The 14,048-nt window shown below is 55.9% G+C and overlaps 5 protein-coding genes across 5 annotated transcripts; 3 read left to right on the top strand and 2 right to left on the bottom strand.

Annotated features, from left to right (window-relative positions):
* Nucleotides 1-53: 53 nt before the first annotated feature.
* On the bottom strand, nt 54-2,110 carry LY79DRAFT_666314 (uncharacterized protein; the record flags this gene model as incomplete). Its single annotated transcript, XM_060563200.1, has 3 exons — nt 54-686; nt 1,925-1,957; nt 2,012-2,110. 3 exons carry the CDS (start codon nt 2,108-2,110, stop codon nt 54-56), a joined length of 765 nt encoding a protein of 254 aa, XP_060418730.1.
* A 2,100-nt stretch (nt 2,111-4,210) lies between these two features.
* LY79DRAFT_539828 (short chain dehydrogenase) lies at nt 4,211-6,006 on the top strand. The gene is made up of 4 exons (XM_060556834.1): nt 4,211-4,600; nt 4,656-4,849; nt 4,926-4,990; nt 5,039-6,006. The coding sequence occupies exons 1-4, from the start codon at nt 4,546-4,548 to the stop codon at nt 5,673-5,675; spliced, it is 951 nt and encodes a 316-aa protein (XP_060418729.1). The 5' UTR covers nt 4,211-4,545; the 3' UTR covers nt 5,676-6,006.
* Nucleotides 6,007-7,421: 1,415 nt separating this feature from the next.
* Nucleotides 7,422-8,858, top strand: LY79DRAFT_507144 (histidine acid phosphatase; the record flags this gene model as incomplete). Its single annotated transcript, XM_060553795.1, has 1 exon — nt 7,422-8,858. One exon carries the CDS (start codon nt 7,422-7,424, stop codon nt 8,856-8,858), a length of 1,437 nt encoding a protein of 478 aa, XP_060418728.1.
* A 217-nt stretch (nt 8,859-9,075) lies between these two features.
* On the bottom strand, nt 9,076-10,984 carry LY79DRAFT_324723 (G protein-coupled glucose receptor regulating Gpa2-domain-containing protein). The gene is made up of 5 exons (XM_060552439.1): nt 10,545-10,984; nt 10,131-10,494; nt 10,018-10,071; nt 9,756-9,958; nt 9,076-9,704 (listed from the first exon to the last, which is right to left on the bottom strand). Exons 1-5 carry the CDS (start codon nt 10,680-10,682, stop codon nt 9,294-9,296), a joined length of 1,170 nt encoding a protein of 389 aa, XP_060418727.1. The 5' UTR covers nt 10,683-10,984; the 3' UTR covers nt 9,076-9,293.
* A 639-nt stretch (nt 10,985-11,623) lies between these two features.
* On the top strand, nt 11,624-13,440 carry LY79DRAFT_576311 (uncharacterized protein; the record flags this gene model as incomplete). The annotated part of the gene is made up of 5 exons (XM_060559786.1): nt 11,624-11,722; nt 11,880-11,906; nt 12,256-12,619; nt 12,903-13,056; nt 13,395-13,440. 5 exons carry the CDS (start codon nt 11,624-11,626, stop codon nt 13,438-13,440), a joined length of 690 nt encoding a protein of 229 aa, XP_060418726.1.
* Between the last annotated feature and the right edge of the window lie 608 nt (nt 13,441-14,048).

Raw genomic sequence — 14,048 nt, 5'->3', positions numbered from 1 at the left:
GGAAAAAACAATCTTATGACTTGATACGCCCCCAACTTCATTCAGACATGGTCTCATACACCAACAATGACAGTCTCGGTCCGGAAGACCTGGATAGCACCATCGCCCCAAATGCCGACGACGGACAAGAGAAAACCCAACGAGGCAACGGCAGACTGCACAAGCTGCGTCTTTCTGAAGCCCTCGACCTCGCTGCGGATCTCCTCACCGTTCAGGGCCTCCTCCTCCTCTGCCGCCATCGCCGCGGCCGCGTCGTCACCGCTCGCGCTGCCGGCACCGTCGCTGTGTGCATCGCCAAGGAGCTCGTAGCTAGCCTCCATGCGGGCCTCTTGGCGGGCGAGGCGGGCAGCCTTGCGGGCCTCCTCGCGCTGGCGGCTGGCCTGCCGGCGGGCGGCGATGGACTCCTTGGACGACTCAGGAGAGCCCTTGAGGACGTAGGGGGTGATGGTCTCGGCGAGGCCGGAGGTCAGACAGAGGACGGAGGAGTAGACAAGGTAAGGGTGGCGGTAGGCGCGCGGGGATAAGAAGAAGGCGAGGAGGAATGATGTAGCGGAGACGCCGGTCAGGATGCGCAGGCGGGCGGTCGCGCCGGGGTAGAGGTTCTTGAAGGCGCGTAGGGCGTCGGACGCGGAGGGGAGGGAGAGGATCGAGGGGACGGTGACGGTAGAGAGGGAGTAGGAGAGGCCCTATTTGCACAATGTCAGTAGGTGAAGCGATTCGCGCGATGGGGGGAGCTGCCGAAACCCCGGAGTGCTGAGTGCGGGGAGGGGTGACTGGAATAGTGGCGATCCCACGAGCCAGGTTCGGTTACGGCCCAGGCGGGTTGGGGTAATTTCGGGGGCACAGTAGCGACGTACAGTCAGAAGGCCGAGGGAAACAGTTCCCACGAACTTTAGGAGGGAAACTCCTTTGGAAGCCATCGTGGCCGGGATAGTTCAGCGACTTTGGGTGTGAGAGGTGTTGTTGGAAACTCGATAATGAGGAGTACGCAGCGTCCAAGTTCCTGGGTTCGGGTCGTACGTATGTGAATACCTCGGGAAGCAGGTAATAGGGTGTGACGACCAGAGGGAAATCGGTGTGGAGTCGGGCCGCCTGTCGCTGACGGAGGGGCGGAGGTGCTCTTTGTTGGACCAAAGCTGGCCTGTGACGGGTTAGACCATAAAAGGCGAGGAGGGTGGTGGTTAATGGGGAGATGAGGTGGGTGACTGTGGCCGGATTGGATTGGTTGATTGATTGATGGATTGACGACATTCCCGCCTTACCGCCCTTCCGCTTGCGCGGGAACAGCAGAGACAGAGGGGCTGTTTTTGCTTGTTTCGCGGCGATTTGGTTGGCCGGGCCCGTGTGGGTACCTCATGTGGGCCTTCTGTAATGTGGGACAGGCTGATCTTCAATTATCCGTGCACTGATTAGCCTCCGCTCTCGAAGCTTCGCCGAGATTGGGAATGCTGCACAAGTCCCTGCATGAGTCTCTTCTCCATGATTCAGCCAGGCTTGATTCTAGGTGCCGTCTCCATGCGGTCATTCTTGACTTCTACCCCGGTAGGAAGGACCGCGTATTGACGAGGCCGCAATCAGAAACAAGCGTTGTTCCAAATCGCCATGACGTACTTTGCTTTGGTCATTCGATCCTGTGCCATTGCTTCATCAAGCAATAACGTCATGATATCTCATTGAAGAATACTATGATACGCATATTGCGAGGTCATATGATTCTAGAACCCCCTGTTCATCTACGCCAGTTTCTTTCCCGCATGTATGCGCTAGGGCCACAAGTTTAGATCTGCTTATTCGGTCACCTCCAGCGGCCTTTTGGCACAGATCACCCACCTGTTTTTAGTTAGATGCAGACCTGCAGAAACAAGCTGGAAGAGTTAGAACATTTCACAACACCCGATGAAAGGCCCGATGGATTTATGCTTACGGTTGCTGCGTCTGACGTGGCATCGTCTGTGACCTACATCGAAAGTCAGTGTCTGCATAACTGTTGGGTCTCTTCATGGTTCCTCACATCGTCGTTGGCCACGATAACAGGGCCGCTGGTGGAAGCAGGATCGTTGGCGGGTGCTGCGCCATTGTCGGGCGCCTTGTCGTTCTGGTTGTCGACCATGGTGCAACAATTCAGGGGACCAAAGCGCGGAGAGCCGAGTCGGGTGTCTTTTGTTCGGAAGGGAAGATGAAGTAGAGTTGAGAGTTGACCATGAACTATTTCATCCTTTTCTGTTGCACCGCTGATACGGCCCCTCTTCTTGGCCGGGGACGATTATGCAGGTTGGTGGCAGGGGGCGCTGTGTTCTTATGGATATTGTTTACTTCCAACAAGCAAGAGTTCCGGGCCGTATCAGAAACGATAGCCAGTGCCTCCAGGACAAAAGAAGCATACATCTGCAGCGTGGTAGGCTGTGAGTGGGACTGATCTTCCTGAACAGTCAACCGCCAAATGTAACAGACCGCGGGTTGGGCTGCTGCATTAAGTCGACGGACCGAACATGTGAGCATGGTATAGGTGGCCTATACGCAAACATTTCAAGCCGAAACAGAATGGGTCCTTTGAACTAGCAATTCGCATAGGGCAGTACGCATGTATTCTCTTGTCCTTACTGTCCTTCCGCACGTCGACGAGAAATGCGTTAACCTCATATTTGGTCCAACCAAGGGCTCTGGCAAAGCGCGCCATCGTTCAAGCCTCAATGCCCTCCCAAGTTCCAAGCTTTCGAAAGTGAGGGTCTTTGGACCATGAGTTAAGTGGCCAATTGAACTTACAGACAGAAATGTCAATGAAACTAACCTCCTAACGCAGAGTCTGGCTACAAGGTTTCATCGTCATAGTCAGGCCTGGCATGGCCTTCTTGCAGCTCGAGGTAACCACCAGATTCAAGGGAACTGTCCAGTAAGTCAGTAGGGTCACACTAGCGCATTCCGGTGCCACTCACTCAAAACTCTTCTTAAAGGACTTTTCCCAATCTGAGACGCTCGACGCCATAGCATCGGTGTGGATGTAATCAAAAGACAGATGGTACGCCCAGGGCTCGTCAACTTCGAACTTGACATTGGGCGGAAAGCCGAAGAGAAGCTAGCTTTGCTGTCTCGAGAATACATTGACAGGAGTAGCACAATGTTGTCTGGACTGGACTGGCGAGAGACCCACGCCAACCACCTGTGCCACCCAAGCTAGCATCTGCTCCTGTTGTCCAACGTGGTCGCCTCACCTCTGCATCGGGGTGTACTTCATCAAATTCGGTACAGCATACCTAGTCTACAATTTTCCTTCTCGTCGTTGGAGTAGCTGTATTCTAGTCCCGCAAGCTTCGGCCCGCAACGATTGGTGCTGCTGGGAGATTTACTGTCATCCTTGTACTTGTGGTAGGTTCCGCCATTCCCAATGCGGTGGTGAAGAAAAGAGCTGGCCGTACTTGTAGTTGAGGAAGCGATGCTCTTGGAGAGAAAGGTCAGTAGTTGTTCGAGGTTCAGTGGCAAAGATATGATGCATCTGTATGTACCGATGCCCTAGCAGATGAGCTGCCGGCGATGTCATCGGCGAACTGGGGAGGAGTTTGTTAGAGATGCTCGTTACATTATCAGCCACGACGATGATCGGGCTATTGTCGGCGTGGACGTCGTTCTTTGCGCTGCATGTTGGGCGCTTTGTATATTGCCATGCTCAGTTGGTCATCTCGGCACGTGGTCCACGTCACGACGAAGGAAACTGAGATAGGGCAAGAATTCGAGGCCGCGAACCATTTATCCTTGTGGAATGTGGTCCTTTACCCCTCTCTAGCCAAAAGTCATCATGCACGTTGGCCGCAGAGACGCAGCGAGGTCAAGGGTAATGTTTGGGTCTGAACGTTCCAACGGTAGCATGCTACGCGCGCATCTTTCTGAACACCTGGTGATGTGTGACCTGCAGCTGATGGATCAACTTGCTGAGAAACATGGAGCAATTAGCGTTGGAACGGCAAGGTACCTAGGGCCATTCGATAGCGAGCGCTAGGAGCGATTGGGAAAGGTGTCGGCGGGAAGACGGAGGTCATTGTCTCCTCTGGGGAGCAGTAATCCCCGAGCGAGTCAGATGGACTGAAGATGCAACCCTTTGCTGGTCGGCCGAGACTGACTTCTCGTCCGTCTTCGAGGTCCGTGCAAGCGATGACTCAGCATGTGAATCACTAATCACGCAACACGCCGTACCGCGGAAGGCCCCACCTGCAACCTGCCCTTGCCGAGGTCCGTCGCGCTACGAAGCACTACCGCTGCCATCTGGAGCTGCGCACTGCCGTCGCCGTTGCATGTCAAACCCAAGCATCGCACCGACCGGACTTTGTTTAGTCTCCTCTTGTCGTGTTACATTTGATCGCCTAAACTCTCCGATCTCTGTGTAGCCAGCGGACTCATCAGTATTCCCCCATCGTCCGACTTCGTACGTTCCATTCGCTGCCTTCATCTCGTAGAAGATATCCGCCTCTCCACCCGTCATCATATCCCTCCTCCGCATTGTGATACCAGCCACTCATTGCCTCTGTACATCTTTCGTACCTACGCTCTAAGAACATGCCTGTCCCCGAGTCTGAGTACCTGAGTCCGGTGTGGAAGGATGGAATCTTCAGTGAGTTGCCCGGGGTTCTTTGCATCTGGCCTCCAGATTAACCGATCCATGACAGATGATAGAGTCGCCTTTGTTACCGGCGGCGCTGGCAGTATTTGCAGCGCCCAAACCCGGGCCCTCGTCCGTCTCGGAGCAAACGCTTGTATCATCGGCCGCAACGTCGAAAAGACAGAGGCCATGGCCAAGGACCTGGCTACTGCCAGGCCCGGCGCCAAGGTCATCGGCATTGGTGCTTGTGATGTGAGAAATGTATGTATACATCAATCAATCAATCACTCGGAGCCACATGCGTTAAAAGATGCCAAATCTGACCTGTTCCTACTAGCCCCAGAGCCTGCAAGATGCCGCAGACAGATGTGCCAAGGAGCTCGGTGGCATCGACTTTGTCATGTAGGTCACCGATGTAGATGGCGTCTTCTCGAAACTAACGCCCAACAGTGCGGGCGCCGCTGGTAACTTCGTTGCACCTCTGTCCGGCATGAGCCCCAACGCCTTCAAGGCCGTTATTGATATTGACGTCCTGGGCACTTTCAACACCATCAAGGCCACCATTCCTTACCTGGTCGAGTCGGCAAAGAAGAACCCTACACCTAGCAACAACGGCCGGACAGGCGGTCGCATCATCTTCGTCTCGGCAACCTTCCACTGGACGGGTATGCCGCTACAGGCCCATGTGTCAGCTGCCAAGGCCGCTGTCGACGCCCTCATGGCCTCGGTGACATTGGAGTACGGCCCCTTTGGAGTCACGAGCAATGTCATTGCCCCGGGTCCGATCAAGGACACGGAGGGTATGCAGCGGTTGGCCAGCAGCAAGCAGGACCAGTCAAAGGCCGACGCTTTGGTGCCCCAGGGTCGCTGGGGCGTTATCCGAGACATTGCCGACGCCACGGTCTATCTGTTTAGCGACGCCGGCAACTTCGTCAACGGCCAGGCGATCCCTGTTGACGGCGGCGCCTGGAGACGGGGAGGCGCGCTGGCAGTGGGAACTGACGAAAACATGCAATACCCAGACTTCCTCCTGAAGGGAGAGTTCTCGAAGAACGTCAAGAGCGGACGCAAGGATTCCAAGCTGTAGACCGGTGAGCTTGTTTTTGGAGGCCCATGGGAATGCTTTGAAGAGCCCATGGGTACAGAACAAGGACCGAGACCGTAAGTCAATATCTCACGGGCAGTGATTGCCGACCTGCCCTGCCTGTAAGATACTCAGAGTGCGGAGAATACCACTTCATTATAATGTGTCAGCTCCTGTTGCCTTCAGGTGTCTTCTGGCATCTGGCGGGCCCTTAAGAAGAACTTCCATCTGCTGAAGTTGCGGACATGATGTCTGGACGAGCTCGAAAGTATAGTCGGCCCTCGGAACAGAGAGCTAGCCAGGCACATTTTATGCCGAAGTTACCATTCCAGCGAAAGTGAATCCTGGGCGCACGGCAACAATGTGCTTGTCAAAAGGAGCCATTTGGAAGCTATTTTCTGTTCTTAGCCGGCGGCGCCCAGCAAACGCGGACGATGGACCGAGGCAGGAGCCCAGTGCGTATTCGTCTGGTGACACGAAGAACTGCTTCAAGTTCAGTGAGCAGAGGGTGGGTCCTGGAGGCCGGCTGCGGCAAGACGTCTTGAACCATCTACATGACGATCACAAACACTGCTGAGTCAACGGTAAAGCGTAAACGCCCCCAAAGAGGCTTCTAGTGGTATGTTTCAGAGCCGGGACGAGATCGCGCACAACCATAACGTGTTTGCCCTTGCAGTCGAACTGGAGCCGCGCATCGTGGCCCATACATCGATCCCCGTTTATCGCGGCTGGTCAGCTGTTATCCGTTCCATGTCGTTTGTGTTAAGGGATAAATATCAAGGTGCTAGAAAAGCCCAGTGAACACCGTCCTCACATGTGGGGGGGGCTTGCGGATCTCACGTATCTTGGCGACCGAGAAGCCGTCGCCGATAGCCGGGGGCTTGCTGCTCAAGTGGGGAGCATCACGACGGCCAGCCTCAACCAATCGGTTGCACGAACCGTTTGCCCTGCTTCCGGGACACTGGCCCATATCGCGGTTCCTACTGCCCTCCCCGCCCAAAACCCTAGTAAACCCTCCCCGGTAACGGTCTTGCGCTGAATAATACCTGATAGCTTGATAGGACATGGCCTGGCCTTGACCCAATCACCACCCGCAGTGGTTTAGTGCTTCACCTGCCCCTCCTTTATCGCGACCCCTCGACTGGTTCTAGAGGCCGGCAGCGGGTCAAGTCGCATATGGAAAGAGGGGGAGGGGGAGGGAAACGGAGATGTGATTACTACGTGGTACGGGTAGAGCGGACATTCATCTGGCTCTCGCCGATTCGTGAGCTGCGAGAGTCCGACTGGCCGTGACAGGATAAAAGGAAGTTGACATCCGGGCTCTCGAGGGGGTTGATTAAATCCTCTCGCAGCAACACCAATCTTGCCAGGTCACTTCGTACTCGTGACGGACCGCCGTTTTCCTGGTCTCGAAGGCATCTGCAACAAGCCGGGGTCACTGTCCCCGCAGCTAGCTCTTCACGATCCGACAGACGCCGGACGTGTGTCTATGAAGATCCATTGACGGTGCAATACCCACCCGAACGGCAATTAGACCGAGTGAGGCATATCATTGCCCCCTCGTATATAAACTCGTCGCTGCATCTTCACCCCTCCAAAGAAGGCCAAGCTTTTGAACAAGTCTACCACCCGGTGGAGCACCCTACAACCAGGCGGCATAGATTGAAGTCTTTACGGACGAGGCCAAGGAACACTGCGCGTTGACATTACAAAAGAAAGTCCACAACGCCAGCCTCAAGACCACCCACGATGGAACTTAAGCTCCTCCTGGCCCTCGGCCTCCCCATCATGCCGGCCGCCGCCGAGACGGTCCTGGGCGTCTACGTCTTCCACCGACACGGCGACCGCACCGCCAAGAAGACGCCTCCCGTCCGCTTCACTGACCTTGGCGCCTACGAGGTCTACACCTCCGGGCTGCATTACGGTGAACGGTACGTCCGTGACAACGCCACGGCCCAGATCAGCTCCATCAGCGCCGACGACGTCCGCCCCGAGCAGCTCGCCGTCACCTCCCCCAGCGACGTCGTCCTGCAGTCATCGGCCTACGCCTTCCTCCAGGGCTTCTATCCGCCCTCCGGCACCGCCGATGCCCTCGCCAACGGGTCCCGCGTCGAGGCGCCCCTGGGCGGCTACCAGTACGTCCCCGTCAACTCCGTGGCCACAGGAGCTGCGGCGACCAGCGCGAATGCCGAGAGCAGCGAGTGGCTGCAGGGCGGCAGCGGGTGCGGCAAGGCCGTCGTCAGCTCTAATAACTACTTCTCCTCGCCCGAGTACGCCGCTCTCGAGGCCGAGTCCCGCGCCTTCTACCGGGGCCTGCTGCCCGTCATCAACGGCACCTTTGACGACGAGGCCGCGTCGTTCGCCAACGCCTACACAATCTTCGACCTGGTCAACGTTGCCATCATCCACAACGAGAGCATCCCCGCCGCAGACCTGCTCACCGACGCCGCCGTCCGTACGCTGACGGACTACGCCAACATCCACGAGTGGAACCTCGCCTTCAACGAGAGCGACCCCATCCGCGCCATCGCCGGCAAGGTACTCGCTGGCCAGGTCCTCCAGGGCCTCAACGCGACGCTCCACGGCGGCGCCGTCAAGGCCAACGTCCAGTTCGGCGCGTACGGCGTCTTCTCCTCCTTCTTCGGCCTCGCGCAGATGCACAGGGTGTCGGAGGACTTCAAGGCCATCGTCGACTACGCCTCGTCCATGGTCTTTGAGCTCGTCACCAACGCCACGTCGGCCAGCCCCGCTGCCGACGAGATCTCGGTGCGCTTTCGCTTCGCCAACGGCTCCGCCGGCGCCAGCCCCCTGACGGCGTACCCGCTCTTTGGTCGCGCCGAGATCGTCCTGCCTTGGGCCACCTTCGTTGACGAGATGCGCCAGTTCGCCGTCGAAGACACCAAGTCTTGGTGTACGGCTTGCGGAAACTCCACCGGCACCTGCGCCGCGGCGCTGGGTCTGGACGGCAGCGCCGACTCGAACGGTTCGAGCTCCGGTGCCGGTGGCGGCGGTATCTCGGCTCCCGTGGCCGGTGTCATCGGCGCTCTTGTGACGTTGGTCGTCATCCTGGGCGTCCAGGGCCTAATCATGCTCGTTGGCGGCCTGCGCATGGTCAAGAAGCCTAATGTCGCCAAGGATGTCCCTGCCGCTTCTGCCGCCGAGGAGGTTGCCGGCCGCAAGCACTAAACGAGGATGTTATGGAAGAACGGGCCTCAGGGTTTGCGGGGATGACGAGTAGCGAAGAACGTGTGGGATGAGAACCCTTACCGGCATGGGCTAGTAATGAGGTGTCGATACCAATCTAAGCCTATCCGAGTCCTAGTGGCCTAGGGCGTGACTTTACCGCATTTACTAGACGATGGCGTGTTAATTCGAGAAGCGACGAAAAAAGACTTATTCAATATGTTACGTTTGCAATCTGCACTAGGCCAAGTGCGACCCGCGCGGGAAACACTGCATCACTCCTAACCATGGACATATTGTTTCTTCCGGTCAATAACTCTTCACGCCACCTCACCGTGAATTCCATGGTGCCTATTCAATAGCTGTGTCTGGTTTCCCGCCCGCACATGTAATTATAGGGTCTCCGATAGAAGTGTCTTGGCCGCCCATCCAGGCAGTCTAGGGCCTCAAGTCCCTCAACTCATTGGGCCTCGAAGTGTCATCCATTTCCAGTTCCGATGGTCCTGTCAAAGTTGACATAGTAGCCTCAAGTCCTCTTCTGTTGTGTGGCTGACAGAACATTCCCCTGTTGACGTCTGTTGCTGAACCGTGCTCGCCGTGGGAGTTTGTTCTCTGAAGGACTGGATATCCCTGGCGGAGCCACCGCGTACGCCAGCTTACGAGTGTCGTCTCGTTCACGCCGTAGATGAGGGCATCTACTAAACCCTGGATGACGACGGCGGCCTTGTCGATCGTCTGCAGCGCAAAAGCTGCCGGCTTGTCCTCTGTCGCTTGATATACTCGGATCGCGGTTGGCAGAGACCAGATGATTGCATAAGCTAGGGGGTAAAGAAGCATAAGCCGTGCAACCTGTAAAGCTTTAGGTCAGTCTCATATGTTAAGGGTGTAAGCTAATCTAACCCTCTTGAGCCTTCGGACTGAAACTGCTGAACGACTTTCGGCCCCTTCGTGAATGCTTGTCATCCGACTTCCCTCCTCAGTTGTAAGTGCGGACTCAGGGTGGCCAGGGGAAGGTTCCTGGATCGAGCCTAGCCGAATATGTGCTTTATAAAGAACGAACGACAGGTGTGCATACATGACAAACATAATGACTATGATGACCCCTACGACAACGAAGCTCAGTTATCTGCCAAAAGCATAATCGCCTACGTCCTAGACTCACATCGAGGAATGAAGTTCACGAGTAGACGGACGGTATCTGAGGTGAACCAACACCCTATCAACCCGTCAGGACTCGGGCAAGGGCGGGACTGGATGTGACAAGACATGGCTCACAGGCACCAATGTCCCCATAACCAACGGCGCCGAGACCAACGAAGGCCCAGAGAACCGAGAAAATCCAGGGCAATGCCCAGATAACGAGTTCATGATCCTGAACCCAGGTGGACTGGGTCTTGTGACCAGCCAAGATGAAGTAGGTGCAGACGGCGATAGTCAGAACCCAATAATCGGTCTGGATAACAAAGACCTGCGTCATGAAACCGTTGAAGCTGCAGAAGCTAACGTTTCTGGGAGCGCCTATGAAGTTGCCTTGTACGTTCATTGCCGTCGAGCATAGGAAATTGAGCGCCATATGCGCGTCACTGATGGCAAGCCCAGTGATGAGACGGTGGCGAAATGAGCGAAGGTGGGGGAATATCTGAGGTGATCGTCAGTACAGGTCGGCGTGGAAGCAGCCGCAGGGCTTACCGCGTAGCTGGCCACGATCCATGCTGCACCGACCAGAGATATGACCGCTACCGAGAGGATGACGATGCTCTGAAGACGGACTTCTGATGGGGTAGCAGGTGCTGCGAGTACCTCATCTTGGACCTGTGGACGAATCATGGCGAGAAACCAAGGTGTACAGCCAGAGGTTAACGACAGACAATATGACGGGTACCACGGGGGTGCTGACCATGGCTCGGTAGGATACGCCCTTGGCAGATCCACAAGCGGATTGTATTTGAACCCAGGTACGGGCTTCCCGAAGACGTCTCCATGTTGGACGAAAGAGCCGGAACAGCTTCTCCGGCTACAGAGAAAATAACCGACGGCGATGGTGCTTTCTTGTCTTTGTTGATAGAGCTCTGGAGAGGAGACAAGACTGCGGGCAGGGAGCCCAGGACATTAGAGAGGAAGCCGGTACCGCTTTCGACTCTTCCATTCGTACCCCAGTCGCTGTCTTCACCGCTGGCGCAACTGCTACTGCCACCTCTGGCGTTCCTGCTTCGTGTACTTTATCGTTCCGCTGGTGTAACAATTTGTGAGAAACTCTAGAGAAAACAGCAGGTACGTATCAGGCGGAGAGAGAGAGAGAGAGAGAGAGAGCAGAGAGACGGCGTCAGCTTGTCTCATCTGCGCGAAATGGTATCGAGCCTAGGTACCTACCTAGGTACCTGCTACCCCCCTTTGTCGTTCACAATTGGGAAGTACCTACCTACCTTGGTTCACTACCTAGGTAGGTAGGTAGGTGCCATGCAGCTGTATTGACCTGAGAGTTCTACCACTCTTGCCTCGGCAGAAAAATTGAAAAGCAACATGACAAAAACCAAAAAAGGAAGGTAAAGGCGACAGACCAGTATCATGTCTGACATGCCAGACCTACGATCAGGACAAGACAGCCGGAACATTCCCGGTCCCACTGATGACCTTCCAAGAGTCCGGTTCCCATTCGCCAAGCCCAAAACTTCACTGCAACATAGCACTTTCAAGCATCACGACGCCGGCAAGACATGGCCGTGGCACAACAGATAAAAAAAGAACCCGTTGCTTGACGCCTACCTAACATGGACCAAAAGACCTCTAACGGCCAGGGCCAGGGGCATTCCGTTAGTCCCTTGGTTCCAAAGGCCCCCACAGCCGCCCCGAATCGATCTACTACCTACGTAAGTCATCACATCCACTAGCGCTGCTCCGCTTCATCGATCGGCGGCCGAACATGACAGATCTCCTGTCATTTTTGGAATATCGTCGCGACAAAGCGGAAATTTACATATCGTTTAGGACAGTGTAGACTAACCCAAACATGTAATCCGACCCAAGAAATGGTACCCACGTCCCTGGTTCTCGGTAAGAATTTGCTGACCATGGATAAACCCTAGCTCCAGAAGCTTGCTTTTGTTTCTCCCGGTACCGATGATACTCGTGTCTCGTCATATTCAAGTGCAAAGTGGAGTTAAGGGTCGATTCTGGGGCATGGGCTCCTTGATACATCCACAGCTGCCAGCGGCCGTTTCCTGAAGTCCATACCGCACACCGCACATACGCAGTATAATATACCAACTTTGGTATGCTGCAATGTACGGGTTCGCCCCGTGCTCCATGAACACGACGAGTTCGGCTTCTCGGGTCCGGGAGCCCGCGCTCCGCCGACGACACATGAGGAACTCGTCGGCACAGCCGCAGTCCCATTGACTAGCCGTCAGCAAGATCCAGAGTGTTACCCATCTGCAACAAGGAGGCACAAAGCGCCCGACCCGACATTAACCGCCTGACTCGCCGACCCTTTACAACCAGCGGCTCTGTGGGGAGTACGGTGTACCGTCATGGACCGTTTGTCCCAGGACGAGGGAATAATGAGGCGGAGACGATCCAAAATTGGGTCAACAACCTACCCCAGTTCCAACCTCCAGGGCTAATTGGCGAATTTTGGGGAGAGGAGGGGGAAGAAGCTGTCAATATCAATTCAGTCTTCCCCGCCAAAAAGGCCAAAGCGAACAGCAAGGGTCACTACCGAAGGCAAAACGATAAAATTGCAAACAACGACGGACGGCCTCACCAAGGTACGAACCTACTGCACTCCCGGTCCCCCCTTGATTTCGGTCGAGGCGGTAGCATCAACACACGAGACACATCCCGGGCCTGGGCGCCGCGCAATCAGGGCCTCCAACGTGCAACCAACATTTGCCCTCGGCCACCACTATTCGGGGGTGGACGGAAACCTTAGCACATCGTCGCCGTGGGTAGCGGTCAAAGATGGGCCCAGGGGTCGCGGGACGATCGCAAAATCCCATGGTCGGGTAGATGTGTACAGCATGGCGGCGGGCGTTGAATTACATGTGCCAGATCCTTGCCGTATTGGCAATGCGACCTCGCGCGTGAGCGGAGCCGGAAACGGCGCTCACTTTTGGATCTTGGCTCCCTCCCCTGAGGACAATGCTGTTGGCCGCTCTTTCGGCCCCGAACGGCAGGCATGGAGCGGCCGAAAGAGAGAGGGGGAGTGAGGACTGACAGCGGCTTAATCCGCTAACACGCCTTGGACCGTTGTAACGTCAACTAAGCATGGAGAAAAGCCTTGTGGATGCGCGCTTCTCAGCGGAGTCGGATCCAATAGGCGGCCGTTTATTAGCATGGGAATCTCGGGAGCGCCCCTCGTAACATGTCCCCGCCTACGATTGGCAACTAGTACCAAAGCCAAGCCGGCCAATAGTGCCACGATACCGGCATCATGCCCTCGGCTTTGAGAAGCAGTATCTCGCGACATCCGCCTACCCATTCGGATCACCGAGCCGCAGTTGCTGAGCTAGGGAGAGGGCATGTATGACTCGGTGTGGTTAGGTTGTCCAGCGTCTTCCCGCGTGAAAACTCGGTTGGACTTTCATAAGCCAACTTGCGGACGTGGCGAGGCTCGGCAAAGGAGGAGAGACCGAACAGTCTGTGACTTCTGAGGTAATCTCAGGATTCGCTACCACATTTAACAGATGTGTCGTCGTATTGAGCTGTGGCGCGGTTCTCCGCAATGGGCAAGCCCGACGCTCCAGCCACGTGTGGCACAACACAAACAGTGCAGGCGCCTCATCACGTCCTGTCTCCGTCAAGGCCCGCGATTCTCGGCCTCAACCGTGGCCCTATCGCATGACCCCTGGGCTACGCGGCCACCACAGCATCAGAAGCCTGCTCTGGGTTAGATATCCTTGCAGCAGCGATATGTAGTACGTATCTCGAGGGCCAGCCATTCGAGTGCTCACGAGGGGATCTAGTACGAAACGATTGCCTTTCCCGTTGCCCCTCTCTCGGGGTCAGGGGTGATTCGACAGATCAGTGTAGACGAGCGAAGATCATTGACCAAAAAAGCACGCCAGGCAACCAGGGCGCGACACCTTTGAACGGCCTCTTAACAAGCCAGTTGGTAGCCATTCAGGTGACAAAAAAAAAAGATGGCATGTTGCCATAAGGCAGTGGCAAGGAAAAGCAGCCATCTTTCTTGTCAAC

Source organism: Colletotrichum navitas (assembly GCF_030913465.1).
Source record: "Colletotrichum navitas strain CBS 125086 chromosome Unknown LY79scaffold_6, whole genome shotgun sequence".
Taxonomy (NCBI): domain Eukaryota; kingdom Fungi; phylum Ascomycota; class Sordariomycetes; order Glomerellales; family Glomerellaceae; genus Colletotrichum; species Colletotrichum navitas.
This window is presented reverse-complemented; position numbering and strand designations above follow the sequence as displayed.

Coding starts and splice junctions, on each gene's coding strand:
- LY79DRAFT_539828 (XM_060556834.1), top strand. CDS start 4,546: ATGCCTGTCCCCGAGTCTGAGTACCTGAGTCCGGTGTGGAAGGATGGA. Junction 4,850..4,925: donor GTGCTTGTGATGTGAGAAAT/GTATGTATACAT, acceptor TGTTCCTACTAG/CCCCAGAGCCTGCAAGATGC. Junction 4,991..5,038: donor GGTGGCATCGACTTTGTCAT/GTAGGTCACCGA, acceptor AACGCCCAACAG/TGCGGGCGCCGCTGGTAACT.
- LY79DRAFT_324723 (XM_060552439.1), bottom strand. CDS start 10,682: ATGATTCGTCCACAGGTCCAAGATGAGGTACTCGCAGCACCTGCTACC. Junction 10,072..10,130: donor TTATGGGGACATTGGTGCCT/GTGAGCCATGTC, acceptor ACGGGTTGATAG/GGTGTTGGTTCACCTCAGAT. Junction 9,705..9,755: donor CAGTCCGAAGGCTCAAGAGG/GTTAGATTAGCT, acceptor AAAGCTTTACAG/GTTGCACGGCTTATGCTTCT.